Source organism: Penaeus monodon, unplaced genomic scaffold, assembly GCF_015228065.2.
Source record: "Penaeus monodon isolate SGIC_2016 unplaced genomic scaffold, NSTDA_Pmon_1 PmonScaffold_6621, whole genome shotgun sequence".
NCBI lineage: Eukaryota > Metazoa > Arthropoda > Malacostraca > Decapoda > Penaeidae > Penaeus > Penaeus monodon.
This window is the reverse complement of record NW_023661686.1, coordinates 1-17,180: the sequence shown is the minus strand read 5'-3', so window position 1 is coordinate 17,180 and position 17,180 is coordinate 1. Positions and strand designations below refer to the sequence as shown.

Genomic DNA, 17,180 nt, shown 5'->3' with positions numbered 1-17,180 from the left:
AAAAAGTTTTTCCCCAATTAAAAAAAATTTCAAAAAATTGGCTGTTGGAGGGAGATTTCCCCAGCTCGACAAGTGATAACATTAAAAATTGAAGTTTGTGATACTCCTCACCTTTTCTGTTTGGGAAATTTGCCTAGTTTTTTTGGACATTGTTAAAAGGGATGTTTTGTTGAGTTTTGGGATGGGGGGGGGGGGTAAAAAAAATTGATCCCCTTTTCGGGCTAAAAAAATACTCAAAAGATATCTAGAGGTAAAAGTATTGAGGAAGAGGAGCATTTCGAAAAATACTGGGAAAGGTGGGGGGACAAAAATGAATAGTAGTATAAGGGAGAAGAAAAGACTGGAGATGGGATGTGCGTGATATTGGAGAAATATTAGATAGAGGGTAACCAAACAGATTTGTTATCTAACACTCCCATTATCTTTGATTAGCTTACACCATATTTTCCTATGCAATTACACTATGATCTAACTACCCCCCTTACCGCAAATCGTGCGAATGTAAAATCAGCCAGACTTGGGGATTAAGTGTCTAATTTATATTTAAAACCCATACCCAACTTCTGCAGTTCGTAAAAAAAAAAAAAAAAAATCAAATAAAATCTTTTCGGGGGTTGTTGATCAAATGTACAAATACTTATCTTACGGCTGTTCAGAATAGGGCATTGAAGATTAAAGGTGAGAAAAATTGGAAAAATGGGCAAACAGAAAAAGAGCATTTCAAAGAAATGTCGGGAAGGTTAATGATAAAATACAACAAAATAAATGTGCTAGACATCAAGGTTAAAAAATTTGGGATGTATGTACTAAAAGGTCAAGGGGGTTAATAAGAGGGCCCCTAAATGGCTTGGGGTGGGTTTAACAAGGGTGATTTGATCAAAGTTTTAAAAAGGAATAGTGAATTTTAAAGGTTTATTGTGGGGTAAGGAAAAGTTTAACAAAGGAAAGGGCAGTTTAAGGGTAATAAAATCTATTTCAGAGAATTTGGGGAAAAAACCCGGAAAGGGTTTGGGAAATTTTACATGGGTATAGGGGGAAGGGGAAAGGGATTTTTGGGGGGAATGGTAAAGGGGGGGTTGAGGGGGGGAATGGAAAAGGGGTGGGAATTGTGACGGTAATTAATGTGGGGCAGTTTCCCCGAGTTAGAAGAAAGGGGAGCAAAAAGACTGGACTTTGTGAGGTGTGGGTTTTAGTTTAGTTTTAGTGTTGAATGTTTTCAAGGTTTCTAAAAGTGGATTTGGATGTGCGGTCTGAGAAAAAAAGGTTTTATTATGAGGGGGAAAGAAGATGGTACCGGGGGGTAGGAAAAGAGGTGGGGGTGGGGGAGGAATGGGGTAGGAAATATGGGGGGGAATTTTTAAATTTTTCTCTAGGGGTTAGAGCAAGGAGGGGTGGTGGGTTTGGGGGAGTACTGAAAAAGATTAGGGGAAAGATGGGGTGGAGTGGAGGGGGAAAAATACAGAACATTTTGGGGGAAAGGAGGCAGTAAGGTAGCACTGGATAGTAAAAAAACCTAACACAGACTTGGGTGGGGCCTCCTAAAAAACTCATGGGAGCCCCCACCGGCCACTGTTTTGGCAAAGCTTTTATCCCCATGACCGGTTGGGCACATAGGACTTTGGGGCTATGGACGCAATTTTGGCAGTTTGGCCTGGTCAAAATTCTGACAGTTCGGGGAAGAGGTATTGGGGAGGGATGGGGGCTGTGCGGGAAATTGTTTGCTAGTAATCTATGGGGTTGATATGCTTTGTTTAGGATTCTATTAACTGGTGCAGGAAGGAAGGGATTGAAAAGGGATTAGAGAAATCTATCTCTTTGACGGGGTCAAACAAAATTTCAAAAGGGATAAAAGGGAAGAAGGAACAGTGTTGGTGGTGACTGCAGAAGAGGAGAATAAGGCAGCATGAAGAATAAGGGGGGAAGGGGGTAGTAGATAAAAAAGCTGGGGGGGAAAGAAAAAGTAAGGCTTTTTAATGGGGAGGCTTTTTTCAGGGGTTGAAAAATGACCTCTGGGGTGATTTGGGCATTCAGGGGGGGGGGAGTAGTAGTAGTTTTCAAAACTGGGGTAAAAGGAGAGCCGGGGGTTAAGAACATAGAGAATTTAGACAATGGGATAAGTGAAAAGGTATAACTTTTGGGGGAAGAAACATCACTTCTGGGATCCCCTTTAGGGGAAAAGGCTAACAATTAACGGGTACTGTCCCCATCATTTCCCCAAAGACTGGCAAATCAACATTTTGTCCTTTTTGGAACAGTTCTCACACTTGGAAGTAGATAGAAAGAAGGGGTTGGGAGGGCTAAATAAAACAATTTTGGGGACTGAGGCCCAAAGTGGGGTGATCATAGCCTGGTCCCAGTCCCCATATCCTAGGGGCCCCCCCCCCCGGGAAAAAAATCGGGGGAGGGGTTAAAAAAAAGGTCGTTTTTGGTTTATCCATAAAAAGAAAAGGGAAAAAAGGAAAAGGTGGATGAAGCAGGGGAAGGGACTGTGTTAGAGGGACAAGGGGTGTAGGGGAACATGAGCAGGTTTTTTTAGCATCACTAGAGTGAAGGAAGGGGAGTCGAAGACGAATGTAGGTAGTATTTTTTAATGTATCCAGAGTTTGAAAGGGAGTTGATTGGGGAGGTCTGAGAAATGAAGGTTCAAAAGGGAGAGCAAGGGAACTGCGCGGGGTAAAGGGAAGGGGTATAATAGGAAGGATTGGTAGATGAAGCGGAAGTTTAATTTTTGTACACCCCCTCTCTGGTTCAATCTAGAACAAGTAATTTGGGGGGGGGGTTAAAATTTGGGGAAATGTAAGGGGAAAGAGGAAGAGGAACGAAATTTAGAAATTTTTAAAGGGGAATAGGACAATAAAAAGGGACAGCTTTGGGAATGGTACAGGGAAACCTGGGCCTTTGGGAAATCCGGGATATTACCTCAAAACACTAACTTGTGGGTACGGTCCCCCCGATGAAGTTTTTATTTATTCATTTTTTATTAATATTTTCTGCCTAAACATCTAAGGTCTTATGGCATATTCAAAATATGTGAGGGGGGGGGGCTTGGGGTAAAAACCCCCGGGAAGGTTTTGGTTCAAAAAGGTTGTTTATAAATTTCCAGAATTTTTAAGGAAAAAACAATATGCCGGTAAAGCTTACAATAAAGTATTGTAGAAAAAATAGAAAAAACGATGATAAAATGATTTGGGTAAGTGGACAGCGGGAAAAAAAAAAATTTGGGTGAGGGCTGAAGAAAAAGGTAGGGGCGATCCCTTTTTTGGGACCTTAACCCTGCCCCCTACTCCTTTTTTTTAAAAAAAAAAAAAAAAAAAAAGGTAAAGCGATTTTAATCAATTATTTTTTTTTAAAAATTTTCTACTTCATAAACCGGGGGTCATTGGGGCATATTAAATTTTTTTGTACTGAAGATTAAAATTTTAAACCTTTAAAAATTATTTTATTTCAAAAAACTTACTTTTATTTGAAACTATGAAAACATAAACAGAATCTAATCCTCATATATTTTTAAAAATACTGGTTCTTTGTAAATATCTAGTCCGCTTTTCCTTAATGCTATGGCATCTAGGGCAATAGCAGGGGGGATCCAGACATGAGCCATCTGTGTGTAAAATTTTAGTGCCTTTTGGGGTTCTTGTTAGCACTCCCCATACTTCTCTGGCCCCAGGTCATCTTTAAAAATTCTTAGCTTTTAGGGTTTATTTTCCTTGTTTTTTCCATTTGTCTTTTAACCCAAAGTCATGGTTTTTTGTACTGTCCCCTTTTAGATTTTAGTGAGTTTTTTCTACATACTCAGTTACTCGCCCGCATTGGCCCCAGTGACCGATCCGATTTTCCCATTCTTTGAATTGGGAGGAAAATCATTTCTTTTTAAAACTTTTTTAAAATTGTTATCATTCTTATGAATTTATTATTAATTTTTTAATGTTTTAAAAAACATCAAAACTAAAAAGAAAGAAGCTTTCAAAAATGAGGAAAGCGAAAAAATGAATAGGGAAACAAAAGCCGCTCCCCGGCTAAGCCTCATTGAGTCATCTATGTGTAAAGACAAAATAAAAATTTTATTACTGGATTGTATCTTGCCACTCGAACACTGTTTAAAGATTCTTTATCTGGGGCTTCAGTTTATTTTGAAGGGAAATCAAAGGCAGTGGGGGAAGGGAAGCGCACTTTGGCTTTTTTACCTGCTAATTTTATTTGCAAGAGTGAATTAATTGGACCCCGCACAGGATATCTTTTCATGATGATACAAATGTGCCAAACCACATTTCTCTTTACTACTGGGGGGGAGTAGTTTAAACTTTCAACGCTTGTAAGCCCGCTAAGTCAGAGAAAATTTACAACTATCAATTTCAATGTTTTCACTGACTGCATCTGTAGTAAATTCATGCGTGGGGAGATTTCCCCAAAATTTCTCCTCGTTTGCTAATTGGGAGCATATATTCCACTTTCGGGTTTTTTAAATCATTTGTAATTATTGTTAAGGTTCTCTATTAGTTTGAATCTGAATTTCCACCTCCCCCAAAAATTTTAGACATAGGCCCTGTAAAATTCATTATGGGAATTTTATCAAATTTTCACCCGGGTTTAGCACATGGGGCTTGGGAAAAAAGGTAATAAGGTTGCTCAACAACCCCAAAACTTTCAGGGGGGGGGGTGTATTCAAACAGGGGGGGCCCCACCAATATAACTTAAGGTCATGTCATGGAAAGTATAAATAGGAGAAAGGGAAAAATGAAAGTGGTCACTATAGGAAAGTTCTAAAAACTGACCAGTGGAAATCTAAAAAGAAAAAAGGGGGCATAGAGAGAGGTCAAAGCATGAAAAGTTGCGTGCGTTATCAAAGTGTTGGGGCGATCTGAATTTTGAATGTGGTCGCTGTGGGGGAGAGGAAGCGCTCTAGAATCGGCCTCGGATTTGTGTAGAATCACCCCATGAGTGTGGCGGGAGTTAAAAAAACACCAACTATAGGAAAGGGGGTTGATTTTGAATTAGATTTTCAAAAGCAAAAAAGTCAATGTGGTGGGAAGGGGGGAATAGACTGAAAAACACTGATCCCAAAGTAAGAAGATCGGGTAACTGTGCAAGGGGCATTTGGTTTTTAAAGGGGGTTGACTAAAGGGGTCTTCCGATTGTAAGTTGGATGAGACTAAAGGGAATTGGGGGAAAAACAAAAAAAATTAATTGGGGGGTTGGTATTGGAGGGTGTGAAGAAAGGTCTCTTTAAGGCATAAAATGATGGGGTTTTAAGAGGGAAAAGGATATACGAAGGGCAGGTCTTGGGGAGCGGGAAAACCCCAAATTCCAATAAAGGGGTTATACTTTTCTGATAGATTTTATTTCGTGTTGGGGAAATTTAGGGGGAAGCGCTAAAGGGTGGGGTAAGCACCGAGAGGTCTGAGATGGGAGGAGGGGGTGGGATTGGGGTTCTACTAGGAGGGGGATTTTGGAATTGGGGGGTCTGGGAAGGGATCTTGTGACATAAGGGGTTCACGTGTGCATCCGGAGGGGGTGGGAAGGGGTAGAGGGGGGGTGGGGGGGGTTAATTTGGGCGGGGTTGGGGGCGGGAGATGGGCTTTTTGGGTGGGGGGAGGGTTTTGGTGAGGGGGAATTGTTAGGAGGGGGTGGATATCACGTTATTGGGTGTGGAAAGGGGCAGGGGTTGTAAGATTTGGGGGTTGAGTTGTCGGGTTTTTATTAGTAAAACTTATATTTTCAATAGTTTCTTCTGAGGAGTTGGATGGGGGTTTTTGGGGGGTAAAAATTTCTTGTGAGGGGGGAAAAGGGCTGGTGTCTCAAAAATAGGAGCAAAAGGAAGGTGGAGGTGTTGTGTGGTAGGGGAAGAGGTGGAAAATTTTTTCGCCTGTTTGGTAGTGCGAGTAGGGAGAGGGAGGTGTTGGGGTTGTAGTGGTGATTGAAATATCTGTATAAGATTGGGTGTCTGGGTTTAGGGTGGGAAAAAAATTTGACTGGGAAGGTAGGGGTAGAAAGGGGGGGGTTGATGGAGGGGGGGGTTTGATGTAGGGGGGGGGGGTTTTGGAGAATTGGTAGAATGCAGTATTATGGGTAGGAGTAAAAGAGAAAACCCCGTCGCGTGCTTCTTGTCTGGCTTTACAGTGTAGTCCAAGTTTGAATCTGGAGTTGCTACCTCAGACTCAAATTTGAGGTGGGACGCCCTATAAATACATTTTGGGGGCCGAAAGTTGCCATGTGTGTGATTGTGCAGGGCAGTTAGATCGGGTATGGCCCGGGTTTGGGGACATAGTGGGCATCTGGGTGGGAAAGGCAATGTTTGGGGTGGGGGTCCCAACGCCAACAGTTTTTACTCTGGAGGAGGTTGGTAAAGGGCGAACAGGGGGGGGATTCTCCTTCTATGTAGACGTTAAAAGGGGTCATCTCAAACTAAAGGTATTTTGGGATGTTGTAGGTTCTTTCGATGACCTCTGGGGGGAATGGGTAGCTTGCACTGGTTGCATCATAGTCATGAGACAGGCAAATAGATCTTTTTCCCAATCTGACCAATCTTTGTCTAGATTGGGGCCTTCGCTGGGGGATTGAAACTGTTTGGTGCAATATTGAGGGGTTTGGGTGGGGGTTTTTGCAAAGGGTGGGGGGTTTCCATATAGGGCTTTATTTTGTTAATGCTATTTTTTCTTGGTTTTCGGTGTTACCGGACAAGACGGGGGCCGGGCGGGTCGGGTACGGGAAAAGACTTTTCCTACTTTTTTTTTGGAGACATTGTTGGGAAAGAAGGGGGTTGTCAAGTAGGGAGCTGTGGGAGGAATAAAAGAAAAAACGTCCCTTTGGCTGCACGAAGAGGGTATTCAAATTGTTTTGTAGAATAGGGGGTAGTAAAGGGCGGGGGGGGTGAAAGAAGATGGGTAAAAGTTGAGGGAGGTAGTGTTATGGGGAGGTGGGAAATAAGGCTGTAAGGTATTAATAAGGGAGGATGGGGTGGTTGATGTTGGAGGTTGTGGGGGTAGAGGTGTTGAAGTTGAGCTTGCTGGGAGAGTGGAAATGTTCCTTAAGGGTTGTACTAGTAGGTATTGATGAGGGGGTAGTTATTGCAGTGGTCAAAGGAGAGCCTGGGGTCAGGGAATCGGGTGGGTTTACATTGTTGGGGCTATTTGATAAAGGGGCAAGCCTCATTGCCCCTAATAGTGGGGATAAGTTTTCATTACTGGCCATGGTAAGCCTGGATTATGTTGGGGATAAAAACAGTCCACCCTCAGGGTCCCCTTGAGGGGTAAGGGCTAGATAACAAAATCAGGGGAATACCGTGCCCATGGCTCCCTCAGGCCGTTCAGAACTGGCACAAAGTCAGCCTTTCATCCTTTCAGCACGGCTCTCACACCTTAGGAGGTGGATAGGAGAAGGGTTTGGTGAAGGGACAGAAACGAAAGGTGGGAAGGAAAATAAAGACCATGCAAAATTAGTTGAGTCGAGGGCCGAGTCCCAAGGTTGGGGGGTTCCCCATCATTGGGTCCCAGTCTCCGCCTCCTAAGCCCCCCCACGACAACAACGGGCAAGGGATTGGGGGGTAGATAGGCTAATGAAATACTCTGTACCATAGATTTGTATTTAAAAGTTAAAATAAACAAGCTCCACACTCCACTTATAATCTGTAAGAATATCCTTTGGCATTTAATCTTATTGTTATCATTTGATTTGGATTTGTACAAGTAACAATAAGCAAGTCCTCTGTCGTCTCAATCTTCTTCACATCAAGGGGAGTCTCACATACTGCAATGCTCTGCTGCAAATGGAATCCCTGAAAAGAGAATGTCAATACTTTATTAATTAATTCTTAACTACAGCTTTACTTTTTTTTTTTTTTTTTTTTTTTTTTTTACTTACCTCAGAAGGTAAGAGTTCATAGATATCTAGGGTACTTTTAAAGTCCGAAAGTACTGCCAAGTAGAGGTCATCGCCTATGGAAAGCGAGGCTTGGGCAATAGCTCCAAGCGTTGGTAAACTCTCGAATGGAACATAACGAGAATCTATGTACTTGAACACCTGCAGAAGTAAAATATACATCAATACTTTCCATACTCTTACAGATGGCTTAAACAATTTTATACAACTCCATGTTATTCTAAGAAACCAACCCTTACCTGCACTTTTGTATTTAATTTTGTTCCTTGCATTTGAGATTTTGCCGCTTTGTACTGAGTAAGAGTAAAGAATCTTTCCTTGAGATTCTTCTTAGAATTCAGAAGATGCCCGAGGTCACATGTTGACCCATAAATTCTTGAACAAGGGTGAACTGGAAATAGAGTTATATATATATATACATACATCTTCGTTCTAAAATATAACGAGTTGTATATTCCTTTAGCCAATTTACCTTTTTTTTCTGCAGTAGACCAGAGATACAATTGTGATGGGGCCATGAAAGGATCTACAGTATCATTTGCTGCCATCAAATTTGCTACCAAGAGCAACCAACCTTCATCTCCCTGAAATTGATGAACAATTAGGGACCAGAAATATTAAATTCTAAAATTTCATTTAAGTTCAGAATTTAACTTACCAGGGTCAAGTCGAGTGTTGAAGCACTATAGGCAGTATCTAGAGACCAAATCACATCTATGGCATTGTTATTCACTTTAACACACTGACTTTTTGTTGTGAGCAGTATTCACATCTGGAAAAAGGAAAGTAGCTAGTACAACTTGTGATTAGACAAACTTGTTACAAGTGTACACTTAATTAACACCAAGATCTTTAGACGATCCAATTAAATGCTTGTTTTAGATCCTAGACAAAAATCAGCATGGGTATGCTGATGATAATGTAAACTAGTTTTAGTCATGATTATTATGACAGTTCCTATTACACTAGGTGTCAAGTTGTAACCCCATGGGATTAAAGGCATAGCAGCCAAAACCCAGACTTACCAGAAATTGCACCTGCCATCACCATGTAGGTGCCACCACTGGTGGTAAAGGATTTTGCATCTGCAATAATTCCTAGTGCTGATCCCTGTGGCAGGTCCGTTTCCCTATTGTTTAGCAAGATCTTTACAGTACTTGATCCACCATTGGCACAGCTAAAAGGAATTTCAACCAATTAAAAACTAGACCTTATATTAAGTTATCTGTTGTACAGAACTGTTTGATATGTACCCTGCTTATTAGTCCAGTGCCTTCATACCCTTCTGTACTGAAGATGAAAGCAGAGTTTACATCCGTCTCTATCTGGCTCATGTTACCGTTATCATCAACCTGTAAAAGGTTGAAATTACACATTTTTTCCTAAAATCTAGACATTACATTTGTATCTGAAGATTTACCTACTTCATAGAGTGCATATTGCAAAGGGCATCTGCAATCGTAGTCACTGCAATCCCGCACAGCCAATACTGATGAACCTCCAAATGTTCCACAACTCATTTTACCAGAAATGGATATAGCCTTTTCGTTTATTCTTTCACCATAATGGTACGTTTCATACATTCCTGAAATATTTCAGGAATTTTAGATTAATAAAAAAAGGTCATATTGAGGGGAGGAGGGAGAGCTTTACTTACCACAGGAGAGTAGCTTTGTGTCAACATGGATAGTTGACAAAGTCAAGTTTAGGTTCAATAAGCGGTCATTCTCTGCTTTAATGTTTCCTTGTAGGACCGAGGCCTCATAGTCGGTTTCAGAAAGATCATAACCATTTACATTTCCTTGTACCAACATATCTACTTGCGATATTGTTGGCTTCTCGAAGACCTAGAGCAAAAAACTGCTATATTATCCGTTTATAGAGACACCACATTAGGTACTTTCCCCACCCTACTTACCAACTCTTTAGTTAGTTGCTGCCCTGTCTTTCCGGACCACATTATTATTCAAATCCAGAATATTTATTCCATTTACCACAGGGGCCTGCGTTTCACCCACTACATGTAACCCTCCAGAGAAGGTCTTTACTCCTTCTATCTCCTGCTGCATCCTTCCCGATTTAAAGACAATCTCTGACACCATGACTCCGTCTATGGTATCAACATAGAGGTCACCTGCAAATTCAGGAAATTTAGCATACACCCAATTTGAATTTAAGAGTTAAAATTATCCCCCCCCCCCTGAAGATATTACCTTCCACTTTCACTCCATCAAATATAGTAGATGAGCTTAATGTTTCTGTAGCATCTAGTTTGATCCTGTCAGATAGGAGCTGCTCAAGGTTCACATTATCCAACAGCCATCAACCTGTACAATAAGAAGTTAAAGATTAAAACTTTACTATGTAACCCCCCCCCCCCACACACACACACACACACACACACACTTCTGAATTACTACCTGTAGATCTCCACTAATTGAGATGGGAGCTTTGAAGAGGATATTGGCAGCATGTCTATTATGATCCGAGAGCACCACCAAGTTGTCTACAGGTACTCCATCTAGTGATCCTGTAGAATAATTAGAGGCATTATTTCATCTCTTAAGCCATGATATTGTATATACTTCAAACTTTCCAGGGGCCTCACCATCAATAGCAAGTTCGCCAAAAAGAGAGACCACTGTTGAAAGTTTTGTCACCAGTTATCATGTATGGTCCACCCGTCAAGTGGACTGCATGGGTATTCACATCCTTTTACATTCATTGTATTATCAACCCCCTTCAACACCAGATCCGTGCAGGGAAGTTTTTACTTTCAGATTATCAACCGTCAGAACTTTGGTGAAGTCTGTATCACAGTCTATTACCTGCAAGGGAGTGGATTTTAGTGTTCATTCACACATCTTGACCTTCAGTTGTTCCAGAAACTGAATACTTACACTTGCTTCATTGTCCATAACAGTCACAGCATAGAGATGTCTACATAAACGTCATCTAGTGGTGTTTGTTAGAAGATCATTCACAGACAAGTTTGTCATGAACTCTACTGTGCCTGTAGATAAACATTAAGTGGAGAAGGTAATTTAGTCTAATTATGTATATTCTGTTTAGAACAATCTTTCTACTTTTATCCATTAAACTAACCTGTTATTTCTTGGTTGGAAGACTTTGTAACTATCTTATCCAGGAAATGGAAGACATCCATGTGGCTTGTTCCAGCTTTTACTGGACCCTTTGCAGTTGCATCTTTTTTAACTAGAAGATTTGTTACTGCCATGTTGAAGGGCATTACCACATCTCCATTACCATTTTTCCAGATGGTTGAGGTGTTTAACTAGAAAAAAAGTGTTTTATTATACATCTTATAATTAATTACACGAATTTAAGACAAACAAAATCCTGCTTTACAAACCTGAACTACATTGCATCCATCAAGAACTCGAGACTCGGACGTTACATCAGCAATGATTAAGTTATCAGCAAAGTCCACCATGCCAGATACAATACTGCTCTCATCTAGGAGGAGGAGATTTGAGGACAACACTCCATCAATTTCTGCTGCAACCACATTAGCTGTAAAGTAGAAGGTCGTGTACATTACAGGGATGCAGGTAGAGTGCAGTTATACTGCACTCCTTTCCATTATTGATAGCCCTTTAAATTTAAGATCTGGTTACCCAACTCTGCATTCACTCTACATACTAGCCATAACATCCCCATTGATGGTGTACTTGCTGCCAACGTTCTGGTTTGTGCTCTTTGTCAGTATTCTGTCCGATAGTGGAACTACACTAAACCCGTTTAGTGTAGTTGGGTTGAAGTTGCCGGATATAGATACTGGCTTTGTGAAAGTCTTCTTTCCGCCAATTGCACCATTGTAATTTTGTGGCACAACCTGAAATTTATAGTAAAATGTAAAACTCTTGTAGCTTGTGTTTTCTAACACACATTTTAAACTTAAATGCCCTTGCCTTGCTAAGGTAGGTGGTCCAGTCCTTGCTGTTAACCATGGTCAAAGATGGGCTCTGATCAAAGTGAACTCCCTTGTTCACCGTTATTGCCCCCGTTACTGCCTGTGGGGTAGCGAAGTCTTCTTAAGGCTGCGGTCTACAAGATCCGTCACATCAAACACCATCAACAGTTCCACTAAACGAAGAGGTCATTAGCTGCAAGATAAAGCATTTTATCAATGTACCTACAATGTTCCATTTGCCACTTTTGCATTTAAAAAACAGGTCAATAATTCTATTGTCTTGTATACCTTTCGTATTGGACGGTGAACTTCAGGGGCCCAGCAAGTGATGCATCTTTTATTTACCAAGACCAAATCCTCTGTAGCAGATTTCACATCCATTCCATTAAGGCTCTGAACAGTAAGGTCTGCACTAGACAGCTGCAGAGATGTTGCTGTAGCTTTGTCCAAAAATGCAAGACTCCCTGAAAGGATAAATTTGTTAACTACTTGCTAACTGGTGAAAAAAAAAATAAATAAATAAATAAAAAAGCTTAACTCAAACCAGTTTGGGGCAGTGATTGGTCAAGCCGTACCAAGTCGGTCACAACATTCCATCCATTGAGGTCACCATTCAGCACCAAGTCCCCCAATATGATGACCTTACCAAGGTCTAGAAGAAGATTCGTTTTAGTAAAAGTTTGAAGACTTTTTAGTCATAAAACTAAGAATAAAAAAATTACTTACGGTCTCTGCTTCTATGTCTTGATTATCAGATAGAGTTACCAAGTTATCATGTAGTGAAGATACATCCACACCATCTTTTACTTGCCATCTGTTACTTTGAGATGTCCATTTATGGTTACCAATCCCTGTAAAAGTGGAAATTTAATTTCCCCCCCTAAAAAAATTTGGGCCTAGATTTATTACAAATACCATTTACAATATAGCACCATCTTTAATTCAAATTGAAAAGCTCATTAGAAGCAACTAGTGTTTTATCCAAAATTCTTACCTGGAAGGTATAGGCTCCATTGATGGTTTGGGAGCCTGTCACAGACAAAAAGTCTGCCATCTGGTGGTTGTTTATTTTCTTAGCAGTCACATAATCACTGCAATTAAATGCAGCTCAATTAGCTCTTGAAATAACCAAGTTCTATTTTTATTAGCCATATACATAGAGCCTTTACCTAAAAGGGGTAGATACAATCTCTGGCAAGACATCAATTACTTGATCAGTTTCCTTTCTCCAATAACGGTCTTCTATGCCTTTGAGTGCCAATGCATTGATAACTTCAACATCTACATCCTCTGTCACCTGCATGTAGGAAACATTTAGCTTTCCGATACCTTTTTTTTTTTTTTTTTTTTTTAATCACCAAACTCTTTACTTACATGAAGTGGTGCATTAAAGACAACAGCCTTTTCTACGAAGAGGTTTCCATGGTCATCCATCTTATCAAGGCTATAGGGGTCGATGTTATTAATGGTAACAGAATCCAACATCTTTACTCCTTCAGGGCCAGTTACCAACACGTCGTCAGTGAAGGTTAAAGCGCCTAAAAAATAACAACTAGATTAGTTGTTCACCTAACCCTCCCACAACACTAGGCCTTTACTCAGCCAGTGGACTTACCCGATATAGTCTGGTCAGCATCAACAGTCACAACATCTACGCTTAGATTTATTCCACTGATGTTGGAGCAGCCTATAGCTGCTTTAATGTTTGCATTTGTAAAAGGTATAGACACCATTTATTTGGGGGTGGTTATCTTTATCTTTCAATGTTATCCATAACAATACCATTTAGTATTGGGCTGATCAGGTTTCCTGACACATGGAAGTCTTTCTGGTAGGTTACATCACCTGGAAATAGGTTTAAATTACAGTATTTCTTAAGTTCATACTCTTCAGTATATTTACTGAAACTAAAATCTAGTTTTGTTACCAGATAATGTAAAGTCTCCAGAAGTTCTGACAACCATGGTGTTAAGTTCTTTCATGTCGACACTATTGATGTTTTTAACATCAACGTTGCCATCCACATTTTACATCATGTAGAGTAAATGAGCCATCCAGTATTTGGGGCCTGTACACATTAGTGTACAACCAAATGGCTTGAAAGATTTAGATAGGTCGACCTGGAATAAGAATTTTTGTTTATTATAACATTCTATTGTCACCGATAGAATTTAGACAAAATAGTTATCAGTTCTTACTTCATTGAGAAATTGAAACATCTAACTCTTGCAGAATGGTCATGCTATGGAAGGTTTTCTTGTCCATAAAGGTAAAATTGTTTCCTTTAGTCACAATTTTACTAGTGTCTATTCCATTAAGGACTAATGGAGATCCATCACCCTGCTTGCCATGGATGTGGTTTACATGGAATCACTGTAGTGATGATTACCCGTTACTTCTTGTGAAGCAACAGACTTCCTCATGAATTCTGAAATCACGAGATTAAATTAAATTTCCACTTCAGTGGAGCTCCCAATCCAGTCTACTTTCTTTAATTTATTTGTACTTACGGTTGGTAAGCACATCATTAATAGGTGCAGACAAGCCTTGCTCTCTAGTAGAGAAGAGATCCGTTTTCATTGAATGAACGTACATTGAAGACCTTATGTTCTGCTCTATTCCATCAATCATAAATGTGCTAGACATATCCAGCACCGCATATCATTTAACTGAAATTTAAGCCACATTAGTTTTAAAACATAAGCTTCCTCCACATCTTCCATTGCATTACTAACCTTTGTAACCCGTGTGCTATTCGATTCGAATTGTCTGCAGTTATGACAGAAGCAACAACAGACCCTGAAAGCACTTGGTTTGTTGAATGATACAAGACACCATCCAAGCTAGCACCAATGGCCTCTACATCATCCTGTAAATAGATTTAACATTAGACAGTTTGTTAATGTCCAACTTGGGGGGGGGGGGAAGATTAACAATATACTTGCCTCCAGGCTATCAGTCTTTGCGTAGAACTCTTCGAAAGTTTCTTCATGTGGTTGTGTTGTACCTTGACCCTTTACATTTGCAGTCTGCAGTATACCTGTTGTGCCACCAATGGTCCAGACCAGCTGTGAAGATTTGAGTTTCTTGCCAGGTCTGGAATTTTAACATTAGCTGCCTTTACTAAATCTAATAATTTGGTACAATTTAGTATACTAGTATCATCTGTCCTATACTAGGACATCTCACTGTAGTACAAGTCAATCTACAAAGGTTTAGGACAGGGGTTTGAGGGTGAAGACTCTAGGGTAAAAGGGTGGTTAATTTATGGTGGGGTTTGGCTAAAGAACTGGTAAATGAAGGCTCATTAGAAATGTTGAAATGATGTAGGGAAGATCATTGACAAGGGAGTATCTTGTGAAGGGATGCTAGGAGAGAGGGGGGGGGCAATACAAATTAAGCAGGGGTTGGGCATTGAGGAATTGGCATAGGGGGATAACCATTCTATGGGTACATGCAGTCTAGTGCAAACAAGGCAAGAGACAATGTTAATGTTGGTAAGAGGGCAAAGATTTGCCAATATGGTGTTAGAGGCAACATATTAAAATCTCTTTTCAAAAGGTTTATTTCTAGTGGTGGAGGAAGTGATAGATGGAATGTGGTATATTGGAATTTTTTAGAAATGGTCTAGTGTTAAATACTGGGTAGAGGAGAGGTTGGAGAGCATTTTCAAACCTTGAAGTTTATTGGGAGGGGTAAAATTTAAGATCATGTGAAGTTTTATACTTCAAGCAGGGGCAGAGCAAGTCATGTACAAAAGGCCAGAGTTAAAAAGCTTTACCTAGATGAGGAAACCCCACTATAATAATTTTACCACAGTTAAAAGTTACATGGCAATTTAGTGATCATGACCATGTTGGGCAAAAACAGTACAAAACAGGCCAATGTTAAAATGGTCATGTAGTTTGACAAGCAAGACCAATTTAAGTTAAGGGGGGGGGGTGTCATTTGAAGGCACCCTTGGTGCTAGATACTTTTAAAAAGCTGGGGGAAGAGTAGCACTAACCCAGCAGTGCATCTTCATGAAGTAGGCAAGTCTCATTCAGCAATTAATCTTTGCTAAACTTGGCATATTGAAACTTAATATAGGGAGCAAGGCTGGGCAGGTGCAATCTTAAAGATTGCACTATGTAATGCACAAGCAGCTACCGATTTAACCAACAAGGACTAAATTTAGTCATTGTTCAGAGACTTTACTTTGACAGTAAGGGACTCTTGTGTCCCCCTGAGGGGGATTTAAAAGATTAATGTAAAGGGCTATAGGATAGCGAGTGTTAAGGACCACTTTATTACAGGGAGGTGGAGAAGAGGAAAGCTTGAAAGCTATGCTTTGGGTATAGGCACTTGTTGGCATTAGGTATGCAAGAAAGAGTTCACTTTAGGGCAGAGCCAAGTGCAGGACAAATGAAAATTCTAAAAAAGGGTCAGGCCTCCAAAACCTTCTACTACGGCGACAGATTGGCTATGGGAGGCCTGTAGTGTGGTGGTAAGAGGTGGTCCTCCCTCTTCCCCCCCCCCCACAAGGGGTAAAGCATAGGTAAGGGGATTAGCATGTCCATGGCTCATGAGGTCGTTTCATGAGCCCATCCAAACCTAACCTAAACATGGCTCATTAGGGAGTTTACAGGAGGGGTTAGGGAGATACCATGTAGAATTACTAGACAAAGGCAGAGTAGAGAAGGCAACACTAGACATCCTCTAACTGCCATCTCCTAAGCTGCCCCTCCCCCCCCCCCCAAACAATGGGCATGCAGCTCTAGAGCCCTTGCCCAAATCAAGCTTGTTTTACAAACATACCAACCTGTGATACATCATTAGTCATCACAATTTCATCTGCAATGCTTGTTCAAGCAGAGAAATTGTTGGTTTTCTGCCATCCAAGTCTGCTTGCAAGTCGACAAGACCCCTCGAGAAGAAGATCTTCCCCGTCTTTTGGTTTCTCTAAAAAAATCAATTAGAATCATTATTACACAAGTTGAAATAACAAAGTCTGTATTGAAAATTTAGCAACAGGATCTAGTTAAAATCAAGTTACCTAGGTTTACTTCGTCCATGATCACTTCCCTAGAGTCGAGACTGCTTTTTACACCTTCCTTACAGACATACACAATCACATAAGTATTGCTTAGTCTCTTCATGAGAAGATTATGTATGGAGTGGCAGTGCGTTTGCATTACAAAGCTAGGCTTGAAATAACCATACACATCATCTGTATAAAAGGATACACTGTCCTGTAGAGGAAAAAAGAATAAAATTAAGAAAATGCTTATACCTAACAATCTTCAAGACTGAACAAAAAAAAAGAAAAACTTAAAACGACGGGGTAATATGAGCACAGATTTCTAGGCCATGGAAAAAGGAGAAAGAGGCA

At 40.5% G+C, this 17,180-nt stretch overlaps 1 protein-coding gene across 1 annotated transcript; it reads right to left on the bottom strand.

Annotated features, from left to right (window-relative positions):
- Nucleotides 1–7,565: 7,565 nt before the first annotated feature.
- LOC119571510 lies at nucleotides 7,566–17,040 on the bottom strand (the record flags this gene model as incomplete). Its single annotated transcript, XM_037918786.1, is given in 51 exon segments — nucleotides 7,566–7,771; nucleotides 7,858–8,016; nucleotides 8,115–8,215; nucleotides 8,218–8,261; nucleotides 8,344–8,459; nucleotides 8,534–8,633; nucleotides 8,635–8,647; nucleotides 8,901–9,052; nucleotides 9,130–9,227; nucleotides 9,300–9,460; nucleotides 9,533–9,722; nucleotides 9,794–9,806; nucleotides 9,808–10,009; nucleotides 10,089–10,202; nucleotides 10,280–10,405; nucleotides 10,484–10,505; nucleotides 10,507–10,613; nucleotides 10,616–10,703; nucleotides 10,776–10,888; nucleotides 10,981–11,170; nucleotides 11,249–11,409; nucleotides 11,539–11,731; nucleotides 11,808–11,923; nucleotides 11,926–11,962; nucleotides 11,964–12,002; nucleotides 12,112–12,147; nucleotides 12,149–12,273; nucleotides 12,354–12,461; nucleotides 12,532–12,615; nucleotides 12,618–12,660; nucleotides 12,804–12,900; nucleotides 12,979–13,106; nucleotides 13,184–13,347; nucleotides 13,425–13,530; nucleotides 13,532–13,570; nucleotides 13,572–13,654; nucleotides 13,737–13,836; nucleotides 13,838–13,894; nucleotides 13,896–13,961; nucleotides 14,027–14,178; nucleotides 14,181–14,237; nucleotides 14,320–14,466; nucleotides 14,469–14,478; nucleotides 14,545–14,576; nucleotides 14,579–14,678; nucleotides 14,755–14,868; nucleotides 14,870–14,905; nucleotides 16,611–16,651; nucleotides 16,654–16,714; nucleotides 16,716–16,750; nucleotides 16,845–17,040. Coding segments are annotated over 51 exon segments (5,028 nt in total), but the record flags the coding sequence as incomplete, so codon positions are not given.
- Nucleotides 17,041–17,180: the final 140 nt, after the last annotated feature.